The 21,139-nt window shown below is 40.3% G+C and overlaps 1 protein-coding gene across 4 annotated transcripts in view; it reads left to right on the top strand.

Moving 5' to 3' along the window:
• ERICH6 (glutamate rich 6) overlaps window positions 1-19,629 on the top strand; it is a 55,690-nt gene extending 36,061 nt beyond the window's left edge. For 2 of the 4 annotated variants that reach the window (XM_081570428.1, XM_081570427.1), the window contains exons 11-14: window positions 304-389; window positions 2,372-2,527; window positions 5,772-6,000; window positions 14,079-14,346. In XM_081570428.1, coding sequence (XP_081426554.1) covers window positions 304-389; window positions 2,372-2,527; window positions 5,772-6,000; window positions 14,079-14,342 — 735 coding nt within the window. In that variant the 3' untranslated portion in view covers window positions 14,343-14,346. Of the gene's footprint in view, window positions 1-303; window positions 390-2,371; window positions 2,528-5,771; window positions 6,001-11,292; window positions 12,738-14,078; window positions 14,347-19,133 lie in introns of those variants that run through there. The other 2 variants (XM_081570429.1, XM_081570430.1) reach the window with 2 other exon arrangements.
• The last annotated feature ends 1,510 nt before the right edge of the window (window positions 19,630-21,139 follow it).

The following is a 21,139-nucleotide window of genomic DNA, read 5'->3' as shown; positions in this document are numbered from 1 at the left end:
GCCTAAGCATTCTCTTCTATCTTGCCCTACTGAACAAATTTTTTAAAACTTTTAAATAAATTAAAAAAGACAAAAAACACAGGCCCTTTAAACAGATAAGTAATGTTAGATTCCTGCCAGAAAGATTTTATTAAGTTATCTGCACAGGTTAGGGACAATCTTTAATGATTCCTAAGGATTGTCCCCTGTTGCTGATGCAGGACTAAAAATATAAATTAAGAAATGGTTTGTATCACTATCCAGCAGGCAAAGGATGTCTGTAGTCATCATATAACCATCCTTTTTCTTTTCTGTGATGTGTAGATCGTGACGAATGAGCTCTTTGAAAAGCACTACAAACATGGGAGCAAGTTTCTGACTTCATTTCCAGATGGGACAACGCAAATATTGTATCCTTTCTTTCAACAGCTTATTTTCATTAGCTTATTTCTTCACAAAAAGAAAGCTAAAAAAAAGAGATAAAAAAATATGAAGGAAAAAGATAGATATGACCAAATCCTATCACACAGAGCAAAGCTATTAACATCTGTTTATACATCTTTCCTTATTTTTTCCTAGGAGCAATTATATAATTCTTTAAAAATTAATTCTTAAACAAGTTCTTCATATTTTATAACTTTCTCCCTTTACATAATAATATTAGACAATAAATACTCATAAACATTATGAGTATATAATATGCAATAAATACAGAGATACTACACCATCTTTATATGCATATGGTATTCCATCATAGGGAGGAACTATAATTCCTTTCATCTATCCGCTATTACTGATCAAAGGTGGTTTCACAATTTGGGGCTGTTTTATACAATGGCTAAATGAACAGCTTTGTGCATACTTTGCTGCATATTTATTACTTACTTCCTTGAATTAAATACCTAGAGATAGAAATTCTGGGTAAGAAAAAAGCTTTAATAGATTTTGTCCCCCAGAAAATGTGTACCAGTTTACACATCCTTGAGCAGTATGTTGTTTTTTAATACAAAAATTCAATAGCCATTTTATGGAACACTAAGTTATTGATCATTTGAACTTCTGCCTGATGGCCAGGCCATTTACTATTTTGACACAAAGGCCATTTAATACCTCTGGGAAAGTAAAACAAAGCTATGAAATTAGGAGGAGTTTTTGGTGAACTAAGGGCCTCACTTTGTAGGAGAAAGTCATTTTTAGCCATAGTTGCCTAAATGTTTAGTCAAACCCCATCAAGAACCCAGAAAAATGACTTTCCTGGCATAAGAAGAGTAAGGAAGTTTTAGTTCCCCAGGCCCTATGAGAAAGAGAGTAGGTCTTTCTTTCATTATATCAAAAATTTTTTAAATAACTTTCCAACTTGTATCATTACTTATTATTTCCTGCCCTGGCTTTAATTCTTTTTCACTCCTTTGAAGACTAAGGCTGATTTTCAAAATGATTCAGAATCAATTTTGTGTTTACTTCACTGCTGGACTTCCAATCAGTTTAGATAGGACTGAATATTAACAGTTCGTGAATTATCCTCAGTATATTTTATTCTTTGATGCTATTGTAAATGGAATTATTTTCTTAATTTCATCTTCAAAATGTTCACTGCTTATAAACACAAATTTTTTTATATATATTGACCTTTTAGTTTACAACCCTACTGAACTCTTTTGCTAGTTCTATGACATTGTTTTGTAGATTCCTTAGGATTTTCTGTATACAAGAGCATGTTATCTGCAATTAGAGATAGTTTACTTCTTCTATTTCCAATATAGATGCCTTCATTTCTTTTTCTTCCATAATATTTTCCTGATTGGAACCTCCAGAATGAGATTGAATGGAAGTGGGGAGAGTGGGCATTTTTGTTTGCTTCCTGATCTTAAGGGGGAAAACACCTAGTCTGCCATCATTAAGTGTGACGTTAACTGTGGGTTTTTGTTAGACATGCCTTATTAGGTTGAGGAGGTTCCTTTCTATTCCTAGTTCATTGAGTCATTTATCACGATAAGGTATTGGATTTTGTCAGATGCTTTTTCTGTGTCTATTGCAATGATCATCTCTATTTTTGCTCTTTTTTCTATCAATTTAGTATGTTTCCGTTAATTTATTTTTAGATGATAATCCAACCTTACATTCCTGGGATAGACTCTGGTTTGTCATTGTACGCATAATCCTTTTTATATTTTGCTAGATACCATTTGCTGGTATTTTTGGTGAGGATTTTTGTGTCTCATAAATATATTTTTATTCACACAGAAAGCATAAAATTTTTTAGTAATTAACGGTGCTCCCCATTCATTTTCAGAATGCTTTATAGTTTCAAAGGACTCCCTCATAAATTAAATTTATTCTCAGGCTAGTCAAAGACCATCAGAATAACTCAAATGACCTTAACTGATCTCAGTTACCCATCTGGAAACCTAGCCATCATCCGAGTGCCCAACAAGATTAATGGTTTCACTTGTATAGTCCAAGAAGACACGCCCACTAACCCTGCAATCCTGGCGTTGCTAGATTCTTCTGGTAGAAGTTCCTGCTATCATCCCAATGGAAATGTCTGGTAGGCTTCTAGATTCCTCCTGCAGTCATTTTGTTTCTCAAGTTTCATGAAATTTTAGTTTTCCTTTTATTTTTTCAACTTTTTTGAAATATAATTGACATACACTGGGTAAGTTACAAATGTACAATGGTTGTTGATTTGATACACTTATATGGTGCAAAATGATTACCTCTCTAGCATTAACTAACGAACACCTGCATCATGTCACATAATTACCATTTCTTTTTTGTGTTGAGAACATTTAAGATCCACTGTCTTAGCAACTTTCAACTACATAACTGCAGTGTTAATTAAAATCACTATGCTATACATTAGATCCCCAGATTTTATTCATCTTATAACTAGAAAGACAAAAATGAATTTAAGAAGATTTATTTAAATTAGTGGTTGTAGGATAGGAATGTTCATTTCAAAGAAGTTTTTTATTTATGTCACCCCATATGCAGTGAAAAAATCCCAGGAAGTTACATAAAACAAAGCTCATCATATTTTTCCTATAAGCAACAAGAAAATATGAGGTGTACAATTTTAATATTAGAAAAAAAAAAAACCTCTAGTTAAATTATATGGCCACTCTAGGGATGTGAGATATAAACCCAGCAGTCTCTCTATAGCCTATATGCTGGCCTCATCAATGGAAATAATTCGCAACAGACACCTCTCATACTCTGTTGTTGTTTGAGATATAGTCCTAACAAGTAGGCATCCCATTGGAGAAGGAAATGGCAACCCACTCCAGTATTCTTGTCTGGGAAATCCCATGAACAGAGGGGCCTGGTGGACTACAGTCCATGGGGTCACAAAAAGAGTCAGATACAACTTAGTGACTAAACAATAAGGCACCCCATAGCCACAATGAACAACACTTTTCCTATGAGCAACTATATAATTCTTTAAAAATTAATTCTTAACAACAATATACAAACAAAATCTCTAGAGATTAAGGTCCTGATGCCTTTGATCTACTATTTATATGCTCTGTGACCTTGTATTATTTCATTTAGCCTGAGAAAGTGAAATTTGGGTTCTAATTTCAAATACAATTTCAACTTTTTAAGTTTTTCAGAAAGAGATATTCTCTGCTTTTAAACTCTTTACAAGTATAACAATCTCATCTTGAGAAACTCTGCCAATAAATTGACAAAAGTTTGAACACTCTGCCGTTGCTTGAGAAAGTTAGGACACAGGGAGCTATTAATATTGCACTTTTAGTTCAAGTGAAGTGAAGTCACTCAGTCATGTCTGACTCTTTGTGACTCCATGGACTGTGGCCTACCAGGCTCCTCTGTCCATGGAATTTTCCAGGCAAGAGTACTGGAGTGGGTTGCCATTTCCTTCTCCAGGGGATCTCCCTGACCCAGGGATTGAACCCGAGTCTCCTGCATTGCAGGCAGACGCTTTACCATCTGAGCCACCAGGGAAGCCCCCTTTTAGTTCAAAGGAGTAGTCGAACCATTATCCCCAATTATATTGGAGAATTTCTACTTACCCTTCAGGGTTCAGTAGCAATTCTGTGGGGCTTCCCTGCTGGCTAAGTGGTAAAGAATCTGCCTGCCAATGCAGGAGACTCGCGTTCGAGTCTCTGGAGTCCCAGGAGAAGGAAATGGCAACCCACTCCAGTATTCTTGCCTGGAAAACTCCATGGACAGAGGAACCTGGCAGGCCTTAGTCTGTGGGGTGGCAAAAGAGTCAGACACGAGTTGATGACTGAACAATAGCAGCAGCAATTCTGTATCACATTTATTTGGTAAGGCACAATATTAATTGTCACCAAATATTCACTGGCTTCTAGGCCTCTTCTGTACCAATGAAGCCTTCCTACCCACCAACTGAATTCTGGGCCCCCTGACATGGCTCCTTAACACCCTCATAGCCTCTTGTGTAGCAAGCCCACCTCTCCTGCAGGACTGAAGTTCCTTAAAGGCACACCCTGAATCTTTGCCACTGCATACTATGTAAATGGCACGGACTCAAAGTTTATTTAATAAACAATTTATCTAGATAATTTTAACCAAATGTTTTCTTCACCCCCATAGCACGATAAAACTAAATCTCCTTCCCAGAAACAATAAAATAACCACCTCAATTTCTCATTTGTATTTTTGCTATTAGATTACTGCTGCTACTCAAAATTGGGAAAATAAGATGTGAGTTATCTTACTCTAGGGGGCCCTCATGGCCGATTCATCTGATTTTAAAAAATAATTATCAAACTAAGCCAATTTTCTAAGTACCTAGAACCCTACCTATCCTCTCTCCCTGAGAAACACATGGTGAGCCGAGATGGAAGAATATGATCGAGTGTGCAGAGGAGCTCATGGACTAGAATGGCAGTCACTAGTGACACCAGATCTCGGTACAGGGCTGCTTCTGTTGGTAATGTAGTCAAGTGTGGCATTAGTGACTCTAAGAGACTGGGGAGCCTGGCTGGTGTCAGTTCCCCCTTCCACTCCATTACTGGGCTCTTCTCAGCCACAGTGATCTCAAAGTCGTTCCCTGAGCCCTTTCTACCCACACCAGCCTTGATATCCTAGAAGAAGTCTTGGCCCCCCAGTTGCTGTTAGACAACAAGTCTCAGTACTGAGGCCAATACAGCCTTCCTAGAGCTCACACTCACGGTCTCCATGCTGGCACAGGAAAAGTCTAAGCACCAGTCCTTGCCCACCTTCCAGGCAGAGCCTGCCTGCTTGTGTTTTTTCATGTCCAGACTAAATCTTCCCTGCTCCCTCTTAATCCTCCCCAGCACATCATTTTCCAGATCCCTTTATCATCCTGATTCCACCTCTGGACACATTTTGGTTTATCACTAGGTCTTAAACTACACCCAGTACTTCAAATTAGTATCGAATTCTGTCACAGTATTATGGCTCCTATGATTATATGAGGTTTTCCACTATTCGTATGCTATTGTGCACGTCGTGTGTGTGTGCAGTTGTGTCCAACTCTTTGTGACCCCATGGACTGTAACCCAGCAGGATCCTCTGTTCATGGGATTTTCCAGGCCAGAATAGTGGAGTAGGTTGCCATTTCCTACTCCAGCGAATCTTCCCGGCCCAGGGATTGAACTCGTGCCTCCTGTGTCCCCTGCATTGCAGGTGGATTCTTTACCGCTGAGCCATCAGGGAAGCCATAGGCTATTGGCTAGTAGAAACTGCCACTCTCTTTGGTTAGCAAGTGGCAGAGCTAATTTCAAGGTTGAACTATAATGTTCCTGTTTATGATTTTTAATTTCCTTTCTCCTCAGGATATACATCAATATCTTGGGTGGTCAATATTCAGATCAAGCTGGCAACAGAGTCAGGGCTTGGAATTGGTCAAGTTCCGTCACTTCCTCACCCTTTGTTTCATTTAAACCTGTGTTTCTGGCTTTGAACCATTATGTTGGAATCCGCATCTTAGAACAAGACAAGATTTCAATCACTTTTCTAGCAATGGGCCAACAGGCAAGAATCAGTGTCGGAACCAAAGTGAAGGTAGGTCCATTTTTATAAACATTTTAAAGCATTTAGAATAATAAGAGTAAAATAATGTTTGTTAGTGTTATTACTGACAGATTATACTCATGTGTAATCTACTGTGCACCATTGTGAATTTTGAAATTCAAGGAAAAAACAGTGAAAGTTTTATATGGAATTGAATTGAATTCATATGGAATTGAGACAGCCTTATTGTTTCTTCCTCCTCAAATTCCTTTTTAGTTCAAACTTGATTCCAAATAACATTTACTGAGTGTCTACTCTATGAGTAGGGCAGCTTTGAGGTTTTGGTTTTAGTATTTTGTATGGTTTTTCTCTGTGTTCTAGCTGAAAGCTTTTGGCTGAGTCAGGAGACCTGGGTTCTGACCATGTTCAACCCCCAACACAAGCCCTGTTTCCTTAGAGACACTTCCCAGACCTCCTTGCCCTTTGTCCAAACAAGGTCAATCTGTCCTTTTCTAGGTTGTCCATGTACTCATCTCTGTGCATTGTGTGCTTGCTGAACTATTGAACTATGCGCCTTACTTGCCTTCATGGCTGCCTTTCCTACTGGATGGTAGCTCCTGCAGGATAGAATGTCCTTCTTACTGATTTCTCTACACCACCCAGGGCATGGCTCAAAGAACACTCTCAGTGACCAGCAACACTGCACAATGGTTAAGAACACAGACTTCAGGTTATAGGACATAGTTTCAAACCTCAACTGTGCCACTTAGCTAAGTTGGTGAGCTTGAACTTCAGTGCCCTCCTCTATAAAACAGGGAAGATTCCTCCATTATATTATTGATTGCTGTGATGATTCAATGAGAATAGAAAGTGCTTAGCATGTTTCTTGGCACCAACTACTTAATAAATGATATCTCGATAGAGATGTTTGTTGTTGTTTAGTTGCTAACTCCTGGTCCAACTCTTTTGCAATCCTATGGATGTAGCCCACCAAGCTTCTCTGTCCATGGAATTTCCCAAGCAAGCCCCAATAGAGATGTACAATTTGTCAATTGTATCTCAGTAAAGCTGAAATATGTCGCACAGAGTCGGACACTACTGAGGTGTCTTAGCAGCAGCAGCAGCATGTATAGATTCAAGGGATTAGATGTATAAAAATTACATGTTTATAAATAAATTACATGTATATAAAAGGGATTACATGCATATACACAGATTCAAGGGATTAGATCTGATAGAGTGCCTGAAGAACTATGGACAGAGGTTCGTGACATTGGACAAGAGGCAGTGATCAAGACCATCCCCAAGAAAAAGAAATGCAAAAAGGCAAAATTGTTATCTCAGGAGGTCTTACAAATAGCTGAGAAAAGAAGAGAAGTGAAAGGCAAAGGAGAAAAGGAAAGATACACCCATTTGAATGCAGAGTTCCAAAGAATAGCAAGGAGCAATAAGAAAGCCTTCCTCAGTGATCAATGCAAAGAAATAGAGGAAAAAATAGAAAGGGAAAGACTAGAGATCTCTTGGAGAAAATTAGAGATACCAAGGGAACATTTCATGCAAAGATGGGCTCAATAAAGGACAGAAATGGTATGAACCTAATAGAAGCAGAAGATATTAAGAAGAGGTGGCAAGAATGCACAGAACTATACAAAAAAGATCTTTGTGACCCAAATAACCACGATGGTGTGATCATGCACCTAGAGCCAGAAATCCTGGAGTGTGAAGTCAAGTGGGTCTTAGGAAGCATCCCTACGAACAAAGGTAGTGGAGGTGATGGAATTCCAGTTGAGCTATTTCAAATCTTAAAAGATGATGCTATGAAAGTGCTCCACTCAGTATGCCAGGAAATTTGGAAAACTCAGCAGTGGCCACAGGACTGGAAAAAGTCAATTTTCATTCCAATCCCAAAGAAGGGCAATGCCAAAGAATGTTCAAACTACTGCACAATTGCACTCATCTCACATGCTAGCCAAGTATGAAGTTGCTCAGTCATGTCCAACTCTGCAACACCATGGACTAAAGTCTACCAGGCTCCTCCATTCATGGGATTTTCCAGACAAGAGTACTGGAGTGGGTTGCCATTGCCTTCTCCAGGGGGTCTTCCTGACCCAGGGATTGAACCCAGGTCTCCTGCATTGCGGGCAGACGCTTCACCATCTGAGCCATACGACTCAACACATGCTAGCAAAGTAATGCTCAAAATTCTCCAAGCCAGGCTTCAGCAATACGTGAACTGTGAAATTCCAGATATTCAAGCTGGATTTAGACAAGGCAGGGGAACCAGAGATCAAATTGCCAAGATCCGTTGGATCATCGAAAAAGCAAGAGAGTTCCAGAAAAACATTTACTTCTGCTTTATTGACTGTGGCCAAAGCCTTTGACTGTGTGGATCACAACAAACTGTGGAAAATTCTTAATGAGATGGGAACACCAGGCCACCTTACCTGCCTCCTGAGAAATCTGTATGCAGGTCAAGAAGCAACAGCTAGAACTGGACATGGAACAACAGACTGGTTCCAAATTAGGAAAGAAGTATGTCAAAGCTGTATATTGTCACCCTGCCTATTTAACTTATATGCAGAGTATATCATGTGAAATGCTGGGATGGATGAAGCACAAGCTGGAATTAAGATTGCCGGGAGAAATATCAATAACCTCAGATATGCAGATGACACCACCCTTATGGCAGAAAGTGAAGAAGAACTAACAAGCCTCTTGATGAGAGTGAAAGAGGAGAGTGAAAAAGTTGGCTTAAAGCTCAACATTCAGAAAACTAAGATCATGGCATCTGGTCCCATCACTTCATGGCAAATAGATGTGGAAACAACGGAAACAGTGAGAGACTTTATTTTGGGGGGCTCCAAAATCACTGCAGATGATGACTGCAGTCATGAAATTAAAAGACACTTGCTCCTTGGAAGAAAAGCTATGACCAACTTAGTGTATTAAAAAGCAGAGACATTACTTTGGTGACAGAGATCCATCTTGTCAAAGCTATGGGTTTTTCCAGTAGTCATGTATGGATGTGAAAACTGGACCATAAAGAAGGGTGAGCACTGAAGAACTGATGCTTTCAAACTGGGGTGCTGGAGAAGACTCTTGAGAGTCCCTTGGACTGCAAGGAGATCCAACCAGTCCATCCTAAAGATCAGTCCTGGGTGTTCATTGGAAGGACTGATATTGAAGCTGAAACTCCAATACTTGGGCCACCTGGTGAGAAGAACTGACTCATTGGAAAAGACCCTGATGCTGGGAAAGATTGAAGGCAGGAGGAGAAGGGGACAACAGAGGATGAGATGGTTGGATGGCATCACTGACTCGATGGATATGAGTTTGAGCAAGCTCCAGGAGTTGGTGATGGACAGGGAAGCCTGGCGTGTGGCAGTCCATGGGATCATAAAGAGTCCGACACGACTGAGTGACTATATATAGAACATACATAGTATGTGACTTTGCGTAAGTATCTTAAACTCTGAGGACCTTGTTTCATCAATTATTCAAGGAAGAGATGGCTCCAAACTTCAAAGACACCTTCAGTTTCTAAAATGTTTATGCATTTAAGTAAGTGGAAATATGACTTCAGGATTCCACATAGGCAGGGATATTTCATAAACACCAAACAAAAGTGAGACTTCAGATTCAGTCAACAGAGATCGAGGGTCCACACAGTGCTACGATCTAGCTACTGCAGTCAGCTGGTAGATCCAAACAAGTTTCTTCCTTGGTTAGAAATTTACAATATAGCCTCTTTTTGGTTCGATACATTCATGGTAAATGCATCCTTACCAAAAATGTCAAAAATGCTCTCTTTCTCCTCACCTCTCTCCTTCAAAATGAGTTTTAATCAGAAAAAGAGTTGGTGCAAAAGAAAGAATTTGATGTTAAAAACGTTTGCTTTTCTCATCATCCTCATAATTACCCTTTCAGTTTTTTAAAATTGCAAAAGTGATGTGAATACACTGTTATATTTGAAGATTCAAATAATATATTCATCAAAGAGTTAAAAATGATATTATTCCCTTCCATCCTTTCTTCTATTCTAGTCCTCTTCTCAAAGGTAATCACATTGAAAATTTGGTGTGTATTTCTCTTTTTTATATATTTGTAAATTATTCATATATATCTTTTTTAAAATAAAAATTGCATCTGAAACTCCAATACTTTGGCCACCTCATGCGAAGGGTTGACTCATTGGAAAAGACCCTGATGCTGGGTAGGATTGGGGGCAGGAGGAGAAGGGGACAACAGAGAATGAGATGGTTGGATGGCATAACTGACTCGATGGACATGGGTTTGGGTAGACTCTGGGAGTTGGTGATGGACAGAGAGGCCTGGCGTGCTGCGGTTCATGGGGTCGCAAAGAGTCGGACACGACTGAGCGACTGAACTGAACTGAACACTGATTCTGCTGTTAGACTTGTTCTATTTGTTTTTGTTTTCCACAAACAAATGGAACTTTAACAAAAGTTAAATGGAATATCTTTCATGTCTAGATATCCAAGTAAATGTGTCTATTTGGTTTGTTGCATAGTATTACACGTTTACTGTGGTTCAGTTCAGTTCAGTTCAGTCGCTCAGTCGTGTCCGACTCTTTGCGACCCCATGAATTGCAGCACGCCAGGCCTCTCTGTCCATCACCAACTCCCGGAGTCTACCCAAACCCATGTCCATCAAGTCGGTGATGCCATCCAACCATCTCATCCTCTGTCGTCCCCTTCTCCTCCCATCCCCAATCCTACCCAGCATTAGGGTCTTTTCCAATGAGTCAAACCCTTCGCATGAGGTGCCCAAAGTATTGGAGTTTCAGCTTCAACATCAGACCTTCCAATGAACACCCAGGATTGATCTCTTATAGGATGGTTTGATTGGATCTCCTTGCAGTCCAAGGGACTCTCAAGAGTCTTCTCCAACACCACAGTTCAAAAGCATCAATTCTTCGGCGCTCAGCTTTCTTCACTGTCCAACTCTCACATCCATACATGACCACTGGAAAAACCATAGCCTTGACTAGACATACTTTACTGTGGTTACTGTATGCTAAATCTAATGTCCTCTCAGTGGCAGTGGGCACACAGAGTTTCTCACCCCCCTCCCCCTGGAAGCATTTCCTCTCTTGCTTCCAGGAACTACTCTCCCTTGATTTTACTTCCACCTCAGGGGCTACTCCTTCTCTTTTTTCCTTTGCCTATTTTCTTCACCTCCCCTCTTTTAAATACTGAAAGGCTCCAGGGCCTGTCTTTGGGCTCATCTCTTCTCTCTCTGTACTAACTCCCTAGGTGATCTCATTAGTTTTCTGTCCTGAAATACCATCTGCTTGCTGATAACCCCTCCTTTGATCTCCAGGTGGATCTCCCAGGAATTTTAAACCTGCATATCTCTGATTCCAACCCTGCATCTCCATCTGGCATCTAAAGGGTATCAGAAACTTCACAAAGCAAAATGACGTTGGAAGGCAGGTTCTACCTTCGGTCTTCTCCATCTCAGGAAATGGCAACACCTTTCTTTCAGTTGCTCAGACCCAAAACTTTGGAGTTGGTCCCCTCTTCTCTGTTTTGCAACCCCACATCTTTCATCTGCAAGTCCTCTAAACGCTATCACCGACATGTCACCAGATTTCAACACTCCTTGCATCCTTCATTACTGTCACCCCGTTTAAATTATTACAATAGCCTCCTCCCAAGTGTCCCTATTTCCACTCTTTGCAAAGTCAATTCTATCATGATAGTAAGAGTGATACTTTGAAAACATAATTGATATTTATAGGGCATTCCATCCAAAAGCAGCAGAATACACATTCTTCACAAGTACACAGGGAACATTTTCCAGGATTGACCACATGCTGGGCCACAAAGTCAGCCTCAGTAAATTTAAGAAAATTGAAAGCATATCAAACATCTTGTCCAATCACAAAGCTATGAGATTAGAGATAAACCACAAGAAAAAAAAACTGTAAAAAACATGGAAGCCAAACAATATGCTACTAAACAACCATTGGATCACTGAAGAAATCAAAGACGAAATCAAAAAATACCTAGCGACTAATGAAAATGGTCTATCTAGTGACTTCTAATGTTACTCAGAGTAAAAGCCAAGATCCTATAAAACACCTACAATACTATACATGATCTGGACTTCCTTTTTTTAAATATTTCTCTGTAGTCCTCTTTTCCTACCCACTTTGCTCTAGCCACCATGGCCTTTTTGCTGTTGTGGACAATACCATGCACATCACTGCCACCATGGCCTTTTTGCTGTTGTGGACAATACCATGCACATCACTGCCACAGGCACTTGCTGTTCCCTCAACCTAAAATGCCCCATACCCCACTTAGCACCTCCCTCAGGTTCTGGTCTCAGAGTCCTTTCCTGATCACCCTGTGTAAACTCCCAGCACCCCACCCCACCGTGGCACTCATATATTGCTCTTATTTTCTTTCACTTCTATATAGTTTATGATTTCTATTTTGATTTCTTCAACTCAGTAGTTAGTGAACTTTCAAATAAGGTTTTTTAAGTTTGCTACCTTTTCTCATTCACTTCTAAATGATCAAGGAATATGGCTTGCATTTTTTCTTGCTATTTAGAATGCAGGGGTATTTTCTTTGTAGTTGATGACATAATTGATGACTGTTCCATGTATATTTGACCCCCGAAATGGTTTAATGTTTATTGGCACAAATTGTATAATGTATGTTTAATTGTTCTATTCATACTTCTCTCTATATCCTTTTCTTCTTATATTGTTGGTTTATTTCTGAGACATGTATGAAAATCTCCCAGTACAATTGTGAATTTGTCCATTTTTTCCATAATTTCTATCAGGTTATGCTTTATCTGTCTTGAAGTTCTATGGTTAGGAAATTCAAGGTGTTCTCTTCGTGGTGAGTTACACCTTTTACCCCTGGGCCAGCTCAGCTATTGGCCTTTCAGCTTTGTGTCCATTATGTGACTCAGAGTATCACTGAGGGTTTTTGTTTCTATTTTAACAAAAAAATTTAACATCATTAATATGTTTCCCTCTTAATGTTCTTTGCCTGAAATGCCATCCTAATATTCACTGGACTTTGAGCTCAGAATATGTGTGTTCTGGACTAGTGCTTTCATTTGATCATTTGTCTCTCAGTGGATATGCTCCCAGCTGCTTCTCAATTTTCAGGAATTCCTTAAGATTATTCCTGCTGATAAAAAATCTTTCCTATTTCCTATTGATTTACTCTCTGAAAATGTTTCCCATTTTATGGGATGTAGGATTGAAGGAAAACTAAAAATGGTGATTCACCCTTTACTTCACAGCTATCTCAACCTCTTTCCCCCATCCCTCCTTCCTTCTTCCCTCCCTTCCTTCCAACGTGGGGAGGGGTGAAAATGCAGAAGGACAATGTGATCTCACATTTCTGGCAGGTAAATAAGTGGTCACTCTGCTTGCAAGAGGTAGCAGATGGGCTTGTTTTAGCCCACCCCTCTAAGGCTACATGCCCCTCCTGGGCTGGTCCTAAAGCTCAGCCTTAGAAACATCCCAGGCAAGGCTTGGGACCCTTGACCTTCCTGCAGCTCGAGGAGACAGCATCAGCCTGAATCACCCAAGGCTGAGAGGACATGGGCAGCACAGAGGACAAGAAAGGGTCTTGGGAATGTTCGTGTGCAGCTGTCTCCTGGAGGTGGGGGCACATTTCAGGAGAAGAAAAGGAGTGTCAGTCATCCCAGGGCCTTCTGGAAAGCCCAGCTCAGGTGCTCCCCACAGCCTTCCCAGCCTCCAGGCCAGCACTCACTCCACACTGGGTGTGTCCCAGGGACAGGATAACTATAGCATTTCTGTGCCCTCCTCAGTAGATGCTGCTGTAATAGTATATGCTATTATAATGACTTGAATACATTGTAAGCATTTGAAAGAAAGTATGCAAATTCTGTTTGGTCTGGTCTGCTCTAGTCTCTCAAATCTCCAGAGCATCTCAGCTCATTCCTGTTCAGATCAGAATTAATACCACTGCCCCGATTTATAGGTAACTAGACTCACAAGGGACTCCAGCACCTAACTAGTGTTGCCTCTCGCCTCCTCCCACCTCCTGCTTCTGCAGTCACTATTTCCACATGGAACCTGAGCTTCCTTTCTTTTTCTCTTTGCTGAAAAGCTGCCAAATGCTAACGAGATTCCAGCACTCCGATACCTGAACGGGGATGACCTTCTTCTGCTGGCCAGTTTAATAAAGATCCGACGCCTGTTTCATAAACTGGAAGGATGTGTGAATTTCCCCTCCAGCCAGGTTTGGGGAAAATTAAAGCAACCTTCCTACCTTTCTTCACTCTCTCTAAAACTAATTGCCCTTTGTCACAATTCTGGTATGAAGCAAGATATAATAACAACAATAGCAGCTATGATAAATGAAAACATTTAACGAATGACGATGGTGCTTTCGTTTGTTCTGTTGTGTTTTTCTGGGAGGCAGTGTGGGAGATCTCAAGAAAAGTGTATACAATGACGAGGGAATACCAAGAAATAGGCTTTATTACAAATTTGGAGCACATCCTGAGTCGTCCCTGGTTTGCACTCTTGGTCAGAAAATGAAACCACTGACTTTGGGGACAACAGAGAATGAGTAGGTCTGCCAAAGGCCTTATTTATCAGTCAGAGTTCCATCAGAAAAACAGAAAGCAGGAGGGAGCAGCTGCTTTCACAACCTCCTGAAAGGCTGGGAAAGTGAAGGCCAAGGAACAGCCCTGCTGTTTGGTAAAATGAGGGTATCTCAGGAAGCCACAAAGCCAGCAGCACCAAGGGAGAGAGTGGCAGGAGTTACTCACACTCCAATGCAGGAATGGCAAGCAACTGCCATCCTCCAAAGGCCACCCTCCTGCCAGAAGTGAGCGAAGACGGCCGCTGCTCTTCTCCCACCTGCCACACCTCAGGCAGTTGCCTCTCCCTGGGGAACCATAATGGGCTCCCACTGGCAGAGGATTATGGGACCACTGTCTTTCCCCTTCTGAGGGGAGGCAGGAGGGACGTTGCTGAATCTGCAGGGACAGCACAGCAGCCTCTGCTCAGTGATAAAATTACTTAAGAGCAGAAAGCAGAGGGGAGAGTCTTTAGGTGGAGAACCCTAAAGCCTGGAATGCCCAGCCCTGACCTCTCCTGAACTTCCCTGACTTCTCAGTTCTCTGTTCTTGGGAGAGTCCTCTGTTGGAGGGGCCATTCCTTACAGTGAATAACAGATTTGGTGCTAAGTGTGTGAGGCAAGAGGAAGTAAATCTAGCCGCTAGTTATTCATCAGTCAGCGTGAGGACTAAATCATATTGTTTTCCTACTCAGAGGCTGCTGAGGAAGCATGGGGAAGGGCTGAAGGGCACAGGAGGAGTGGAAGGATGAGGTGTCCCAGGGAGGGCTGAGTGCTGGGCCGCAGGAAGTGGGTGAGCTACTGGGAGACTGAGGGTTGGCCTTGGTATTAATCCATTCACCACCTTCTTTTTTTAAAGCTGCCTTTAACAAACTTACGTTACCAAAGGGTGAAGGGGGTGGGGGAGGGATGAATTAGGAGTTTGGGATTAGCAGATACAAAGTGTTATATATAAAATAGATGAACAAGAAGGTCTCACTGTATAGTATAGAGAACTATTCAATATCCTGTAATAAACCATAATGGAAAAGAATATGAAAAAGAAAACATATATGTATAACCAAATCACTTTACTATACACCATTAACTAACACAACATTGTAAACGAACTTCTATAAAAAATTTTTTAAAGGCAGTTGTTATTTAAGGGTTTCAGTTGTTAAAAACAACAACAGTGATAAATTTTACTTCGGATATCTGCATCCCAAAGTATATTGGGATATGCCATAGATTTTATTTATCAATGCCTGTTTTTTCACATGGCTGTTTAAAGTAAGCTTGGTTTTTTTTTTTTAATAATCCACTCTGTTAATTCATAGGGTATTTTTTTCTCATTTTTCACAATAAAAACCTCTTCAAAAAAATTAAACTTTTCTAGGAAACCATAAACAAAATGACAACCTACTAACTGGGAGAAAATGTTTGCTAACAATGCAACTAACAAGAGCTTAATTTCCAAAATATACAAAGAGCTCATACAACTCAATATCAAAAAACAAACAACCCAATCAAAAAAAACGGGCAGAAAACCTAAATATACATTTCACCAAAGAAGATATACAGATGCCCAACAAACACATGGAAAGATTCTCAACATCACTAATTATTAGAGAAATGCTAATTGAGACTACAATGAGGTGTCACCCCACTCCAGTCACAAATAATAAATGCTGGAGAGAGTGTGGAGAAAAGGGAACCCTCTTATACTGTGGGTGGGAATGTAAATTTGTGCAGCCGCTTCGTGCTGGAGAACAGCATGGAGATTCTTTAAAAAAATAAACACAAAACTAAAAATAGAGGTACCATATGATCTAACGGAGAAGGCAATGGCACCCAACTCCAGTACTCTTGCCTGGAAAATCCCATGAACGGAGGAACCTGGTAGGCTGCAGTCCATGGGGTTGCAAGAGTCGGACACGACTGAGCGACTTCACTTTCACTTTTCCCTTTCATGCATTGGAGAAGGAAATGGCAACCCACTCCAGTGTTCTTGCCTGGAGAATCCCAGGGACGGGGGAGGGTGGGCAGCTGTCTGTGGGGTCGCACAGAGTCGGACATGACTGAAGCGACTTAGCAGCAGCAGCAGCAGCATGATCTAACAGTCCCACTCCTGGGCATATATCTGGAAAAGATGAAAACTCTAATTCAAAAGTTCATATACCTCAGTGTTCAGAGTAGCACTATTTGCAATAGCCAAGACAACGAAGCAACCTAGAAGATATGGTACATATATACAATAGAATATTACTCAGCCATAAAAAGGAATGAAATAAATGCCATTTGCAGCAAGCAACATGGATGGACCTAGAGATTATCATATTAAGTGAAGCAAATCAGAGAAAGACACATATCATACGATATCACTTGTATGTGGAATCTAAAAAAATAGTACAAATCAACTTATTTACAAACCAGAAACAAACTCACAGACATAGAAACAAATTTATGATTACCAAAGGGGAAGGGGAAGAGGGGAAAATCAGGAGTATGGGATTAACAGATACACATTGCCATATATAAAATAGCTAAACAACAAGGATTTGTTGACTTCCCTAGTGGCTCAGATAGTAAAGTGTCTGCCTACAATGTGGGAGACCCAGGTTCAATCCCTGGGGTGGGAAGATCCTCTGGAGAAGGAAATGGCAACCCACTCCAGTACTCTTGCCCAGAAAATTCCATGGACAGAGGAACGTGGTAGGCTACAGTCCATGGGGTCGCAAAGAGTAGGACACGACTGAGCGACTTCACTTTCACTTTCTTTCACTTTCACAAGGAACTATAGTCAATATCTTATAATAACCTATAATGGAAAATAATTTTTAAAAGAATATAGATGAATGCATAGATTATATATACCCAAGTCACTTTGCATCTGAAAATAATAAAATATTATAAATCAATTACAGTTTGATATGAGAAAAAAATTAAACTCTTCTAGCCATAAAATTGTCATATAGTAATGCTGCATAAATTGAGGGAGAAGAAAACACTCTAAATGTGTAGGACTGTCCATTTGTAAATTTCAAAGGAATTATTGATATACTTAAAGCTTACAGTAGTACAACAAATCCTTGTATTCTTTTATTCCTGATCTCAGGATTATCATTTTGTTGTGTTTATGCATATTTTACATTTTATGTATACAATTTTGAACAGATAAAATTATCATCTTTGAGAAGATACATATACGTACATTAGTGTAACAGATGACTAAAGAAATGAAAACTTGTGGACTTTCCTGGTGGTGCAGTGGATAAGAATCTGTCTGCCAGTGCAGGGGACACGAGTTCGATCCCACACGCCCAGAAGTAACTAAACCCGTGTGCCACAACTACCGAGCCTGGGCTCTAGAGCCGGAGAGTCACAACTACTGCAGCCCCAGCGTGCTAGAACCTGTGCTCCGCAACAGGAGAAGCCACCATAGTGAGAAGCGGATGCACCAGACTCCTGCTCGCAGCAACTAGAGAAAGCCCGCCTGCAACAGCGAAGACCCAGCCCAGCCATAAATAAATAATAAAATATATAAAAATTATTTTTTAAAAAAAAGAAGAAATGAAAACTTTTGCTTCAGGTAAAGCTGGCAGCAGCGTCAGCAAAGCTCTAGGGGATTGAAACATAAGAGACACGTCCAGTGTATTGGCCTCCATGCAGCTCTAAGAGTGAGTGAGCAGTGTATTCCAGAGTGCATTTCCTTGCTAGCTTTTCCTGCTAACGAAAGTCATACCAGGGAATTTCCTAGCAGTCCAATGGTTGGGACTCTGCACCTTCACTGTGGAGGGCCTGGGTTCCGTACATGACTCCAAAAACTTAAGATGCCACAAGCCACAAGGGGCGGGCAAAAAACCAAAAAGTCATATCAACTCACTGTAGAAATGATGCGAGATTACAGAAAAATATAGCTGACCCCTGAACAAACAATTAGAGTAAGGGGCACCAACCCTCCACATACTAGAAAAAAAAAAGGAGAGAGAGAGAGTATTATTTTTAGTCACCCCTCCCTACCTTCAGCTTCTCTGCATCCAGCACACCTCAGGTGCCACAGTTCCTCTAGACCAGCATCTGTAGTTCTGCATCTGTGGATCCGACACACTTGGGAACAGAGGAGTTTGTGGTGGTACCACTGAAACGAATCGCCAGTCCAGATTCGATGCATGATACAGGGTGCTCAGGGCTGGTGCACCGGGATGACCCGGAGGGATGGGATGGGGAGGGAGGTGGAAGAGGGGTTCTGGAAGGGGAAAACATGTACACCCACGTTGGATTCATGTCAATGTATGGCAAAACAAATACAATATTGTAAAGTTAAAAAATAGAAAATAAACTAATAAAAAAAAAAATTCCCCGCACAAGTAGACCTGGGTAGTTCGAACACCTGCTGTTCAAGGATCAACTGTATAAAGATTTTATGTATTTTGTTGACATATATTTGCCCTGCAATACTATGTTAGTTCCAGGTGCACAGCGTAGTGATTGGATGTTTCTGCGTGTTACAAAGTGATCACCGCTAAAGCATAAAGATTTTGAAAGCAGTCTCACTAGATGGAGATATCCATCTCTAATGTTGTGCTTTCTTTCCAGTCCTTTTCCTGTATTTGTGTATGGGCGTGTTTTTGGAAAACGAAAATAGAAGCCTCTCAAACAAGGGAATTTAGTCATTGCCAATAAGAATTTTGAAAGAGGAAGAAAACCGGATTTCTACTCCCCAAGAAAAGCTGTAGAAAGTTAAACTCTATTAAATAGAGAGCCACAAAATAAGTCAAAAAATTAAATGCACACTATTTCTTAGTGAACTGGAAACAAATATCTCGTGAAATTCTATTCCGATTTTCACTGGTAAATGTACTACCACTTTATGAAAAATGAGTGAATGAATAAAGCAAAAGTGTTCAGAGTCTAAGTTGTTTCAACAGATGTATCTAAATAAAATTGGTAACATTTTGGATGCCAATGTTATATTTTGAAGAAACAAATATTATACTTTAATGGTAATTTTTTATAAACATAGAAACTGCACAGTCCTTTTTTAAAGCTATGTTAGAAAATACCCAAAGGATAATTAAAATTTTACTTAATCCAAGTAATTTATCATGATCATTCTACTGTTTCATTTTCCTGTGAGACAACAAAGATCTTGTATGTATATTTTGTTTATACTCTACCTTATTCCAGGAACACTATAAGAAACTGTATTTCAGAATATAGTCAATATAGAAAAATAATTTTTAAATAGGTGAATATAATTCAGATAATAAGAAAATAGTATGAGGAGTAAAATTATTTCCAAAATGCATCCCTTTGGGACTTCCTTGGTGGACCAGTGGCTAAGACTCTGTGCTCCCAATGCAGGGGGCCCAGGTTCAATCCCTAGTCAGGGAACTAGATCCCATATGCTGCAACTAAGATGCAGGACAGCCAAATACATAAATACATAATCATTTATTTTAAATGCATCTCTTTGACAAAGCCTAAGTTAAAGGCTGGCCCAAGACTTTGTTAAAGTTGGCCCAAGACAACCTATAATGAAAAGATAGCCAATGAGCTAGTGGGAACTCCTCAAATTATATGTTTCCTTGGAGGGAGTGTCTGGGTCAGTTTTTCCCCCATGACACATAGTAAAATCCAAGAATTAGGAAAACCTTAATTTGAGCCAAACTGGGAGATCAAACTCAGGTGATAAAAAGACTTACATGTTTCCACAGCCAGGAAGAGAATCACATACATTTCTCTGTCACACCTGTAGTGACCCAGCATTGACCAATGCATAGAGGAGGCAGTCCTGTGGGGGGCGGGGGAACAACTCTACTATCTGCGTCCACTTTTCACATACTTGTCTTGGGAAATGAAAATGACTATGTAACATCCATCCAGACTCCTCAGAGATGATGCCCCATTGAGTCATTTTCCAAATAACGCAGGCTTTTTGTGGGGAAACTAGTAAGCAAAGTGACAACACACTAGGGGGAAAATTCAGCCTCTTTCTCTTGTTAATGTAAAACCATATTTGCACCTGACGAATGCTGAATCAATAAAGTCTCCACCTGGGATAGACATGGCCAGGGAGCAAAATTCTGGGTGTCTCTTCACTGCTGTATTTGTGTTTAATGGTGGCGTTTGAGAATACACTAAAATTGACTCTGCCCCAACTGTAGTTCAATCTACCAGTCTGTGGAAAATCTGGTTTTCTCAAGAGTGAATAGACACTGATTACAAATTTCTATCAGAAACACCTGGCACACACTCTGTCTCTCTTCAGATTGAATGTGCTAATAAACCAGGTTTTCATTCCAGATCTAGAGGTCATACCACACATTCATTTGTTCACCTGTTTAATAAGCATTTATTACATGCCTACTTTGTGCCATGCACTAGTGATACAAAGCTAAAAATCACATTTCTCTATCCTTAGGGGAAAAGAGACCATGACAAAACAATGAGGTACGTGCAGAGGTAGAATTATAGGGAGCACCAAAAACAGATCACCTGTCCAGCCCAGGAACTAAATGTCATGTAGGCTAGAAGAGGGAGGCACAAAGGTGAGCGCATCAGCTGATCAGTCTCAGAATAATCACAGAATCCACCCCCGC

Source organism: Giraffa tippelskirchi, chromosome 2 (assembly GCF_054371585.1).
Source record: "Giraffa tippelskirchi isolate mGirTip1 chromosome 2, T2T-mGirTip1v1.2.pri, whole genome shotgun sequence".
In the NCBI taxonomy this organism is placed as follows: Eukaryota; Metazoa; Chordata; class Mammalia; order Artiodactyla; family Giraffidae; genus Giraffa; species Giraffa tippelskirchi.
This window is presented reverse-complemented; position numbering and strand designations above follow the sequence as displayed.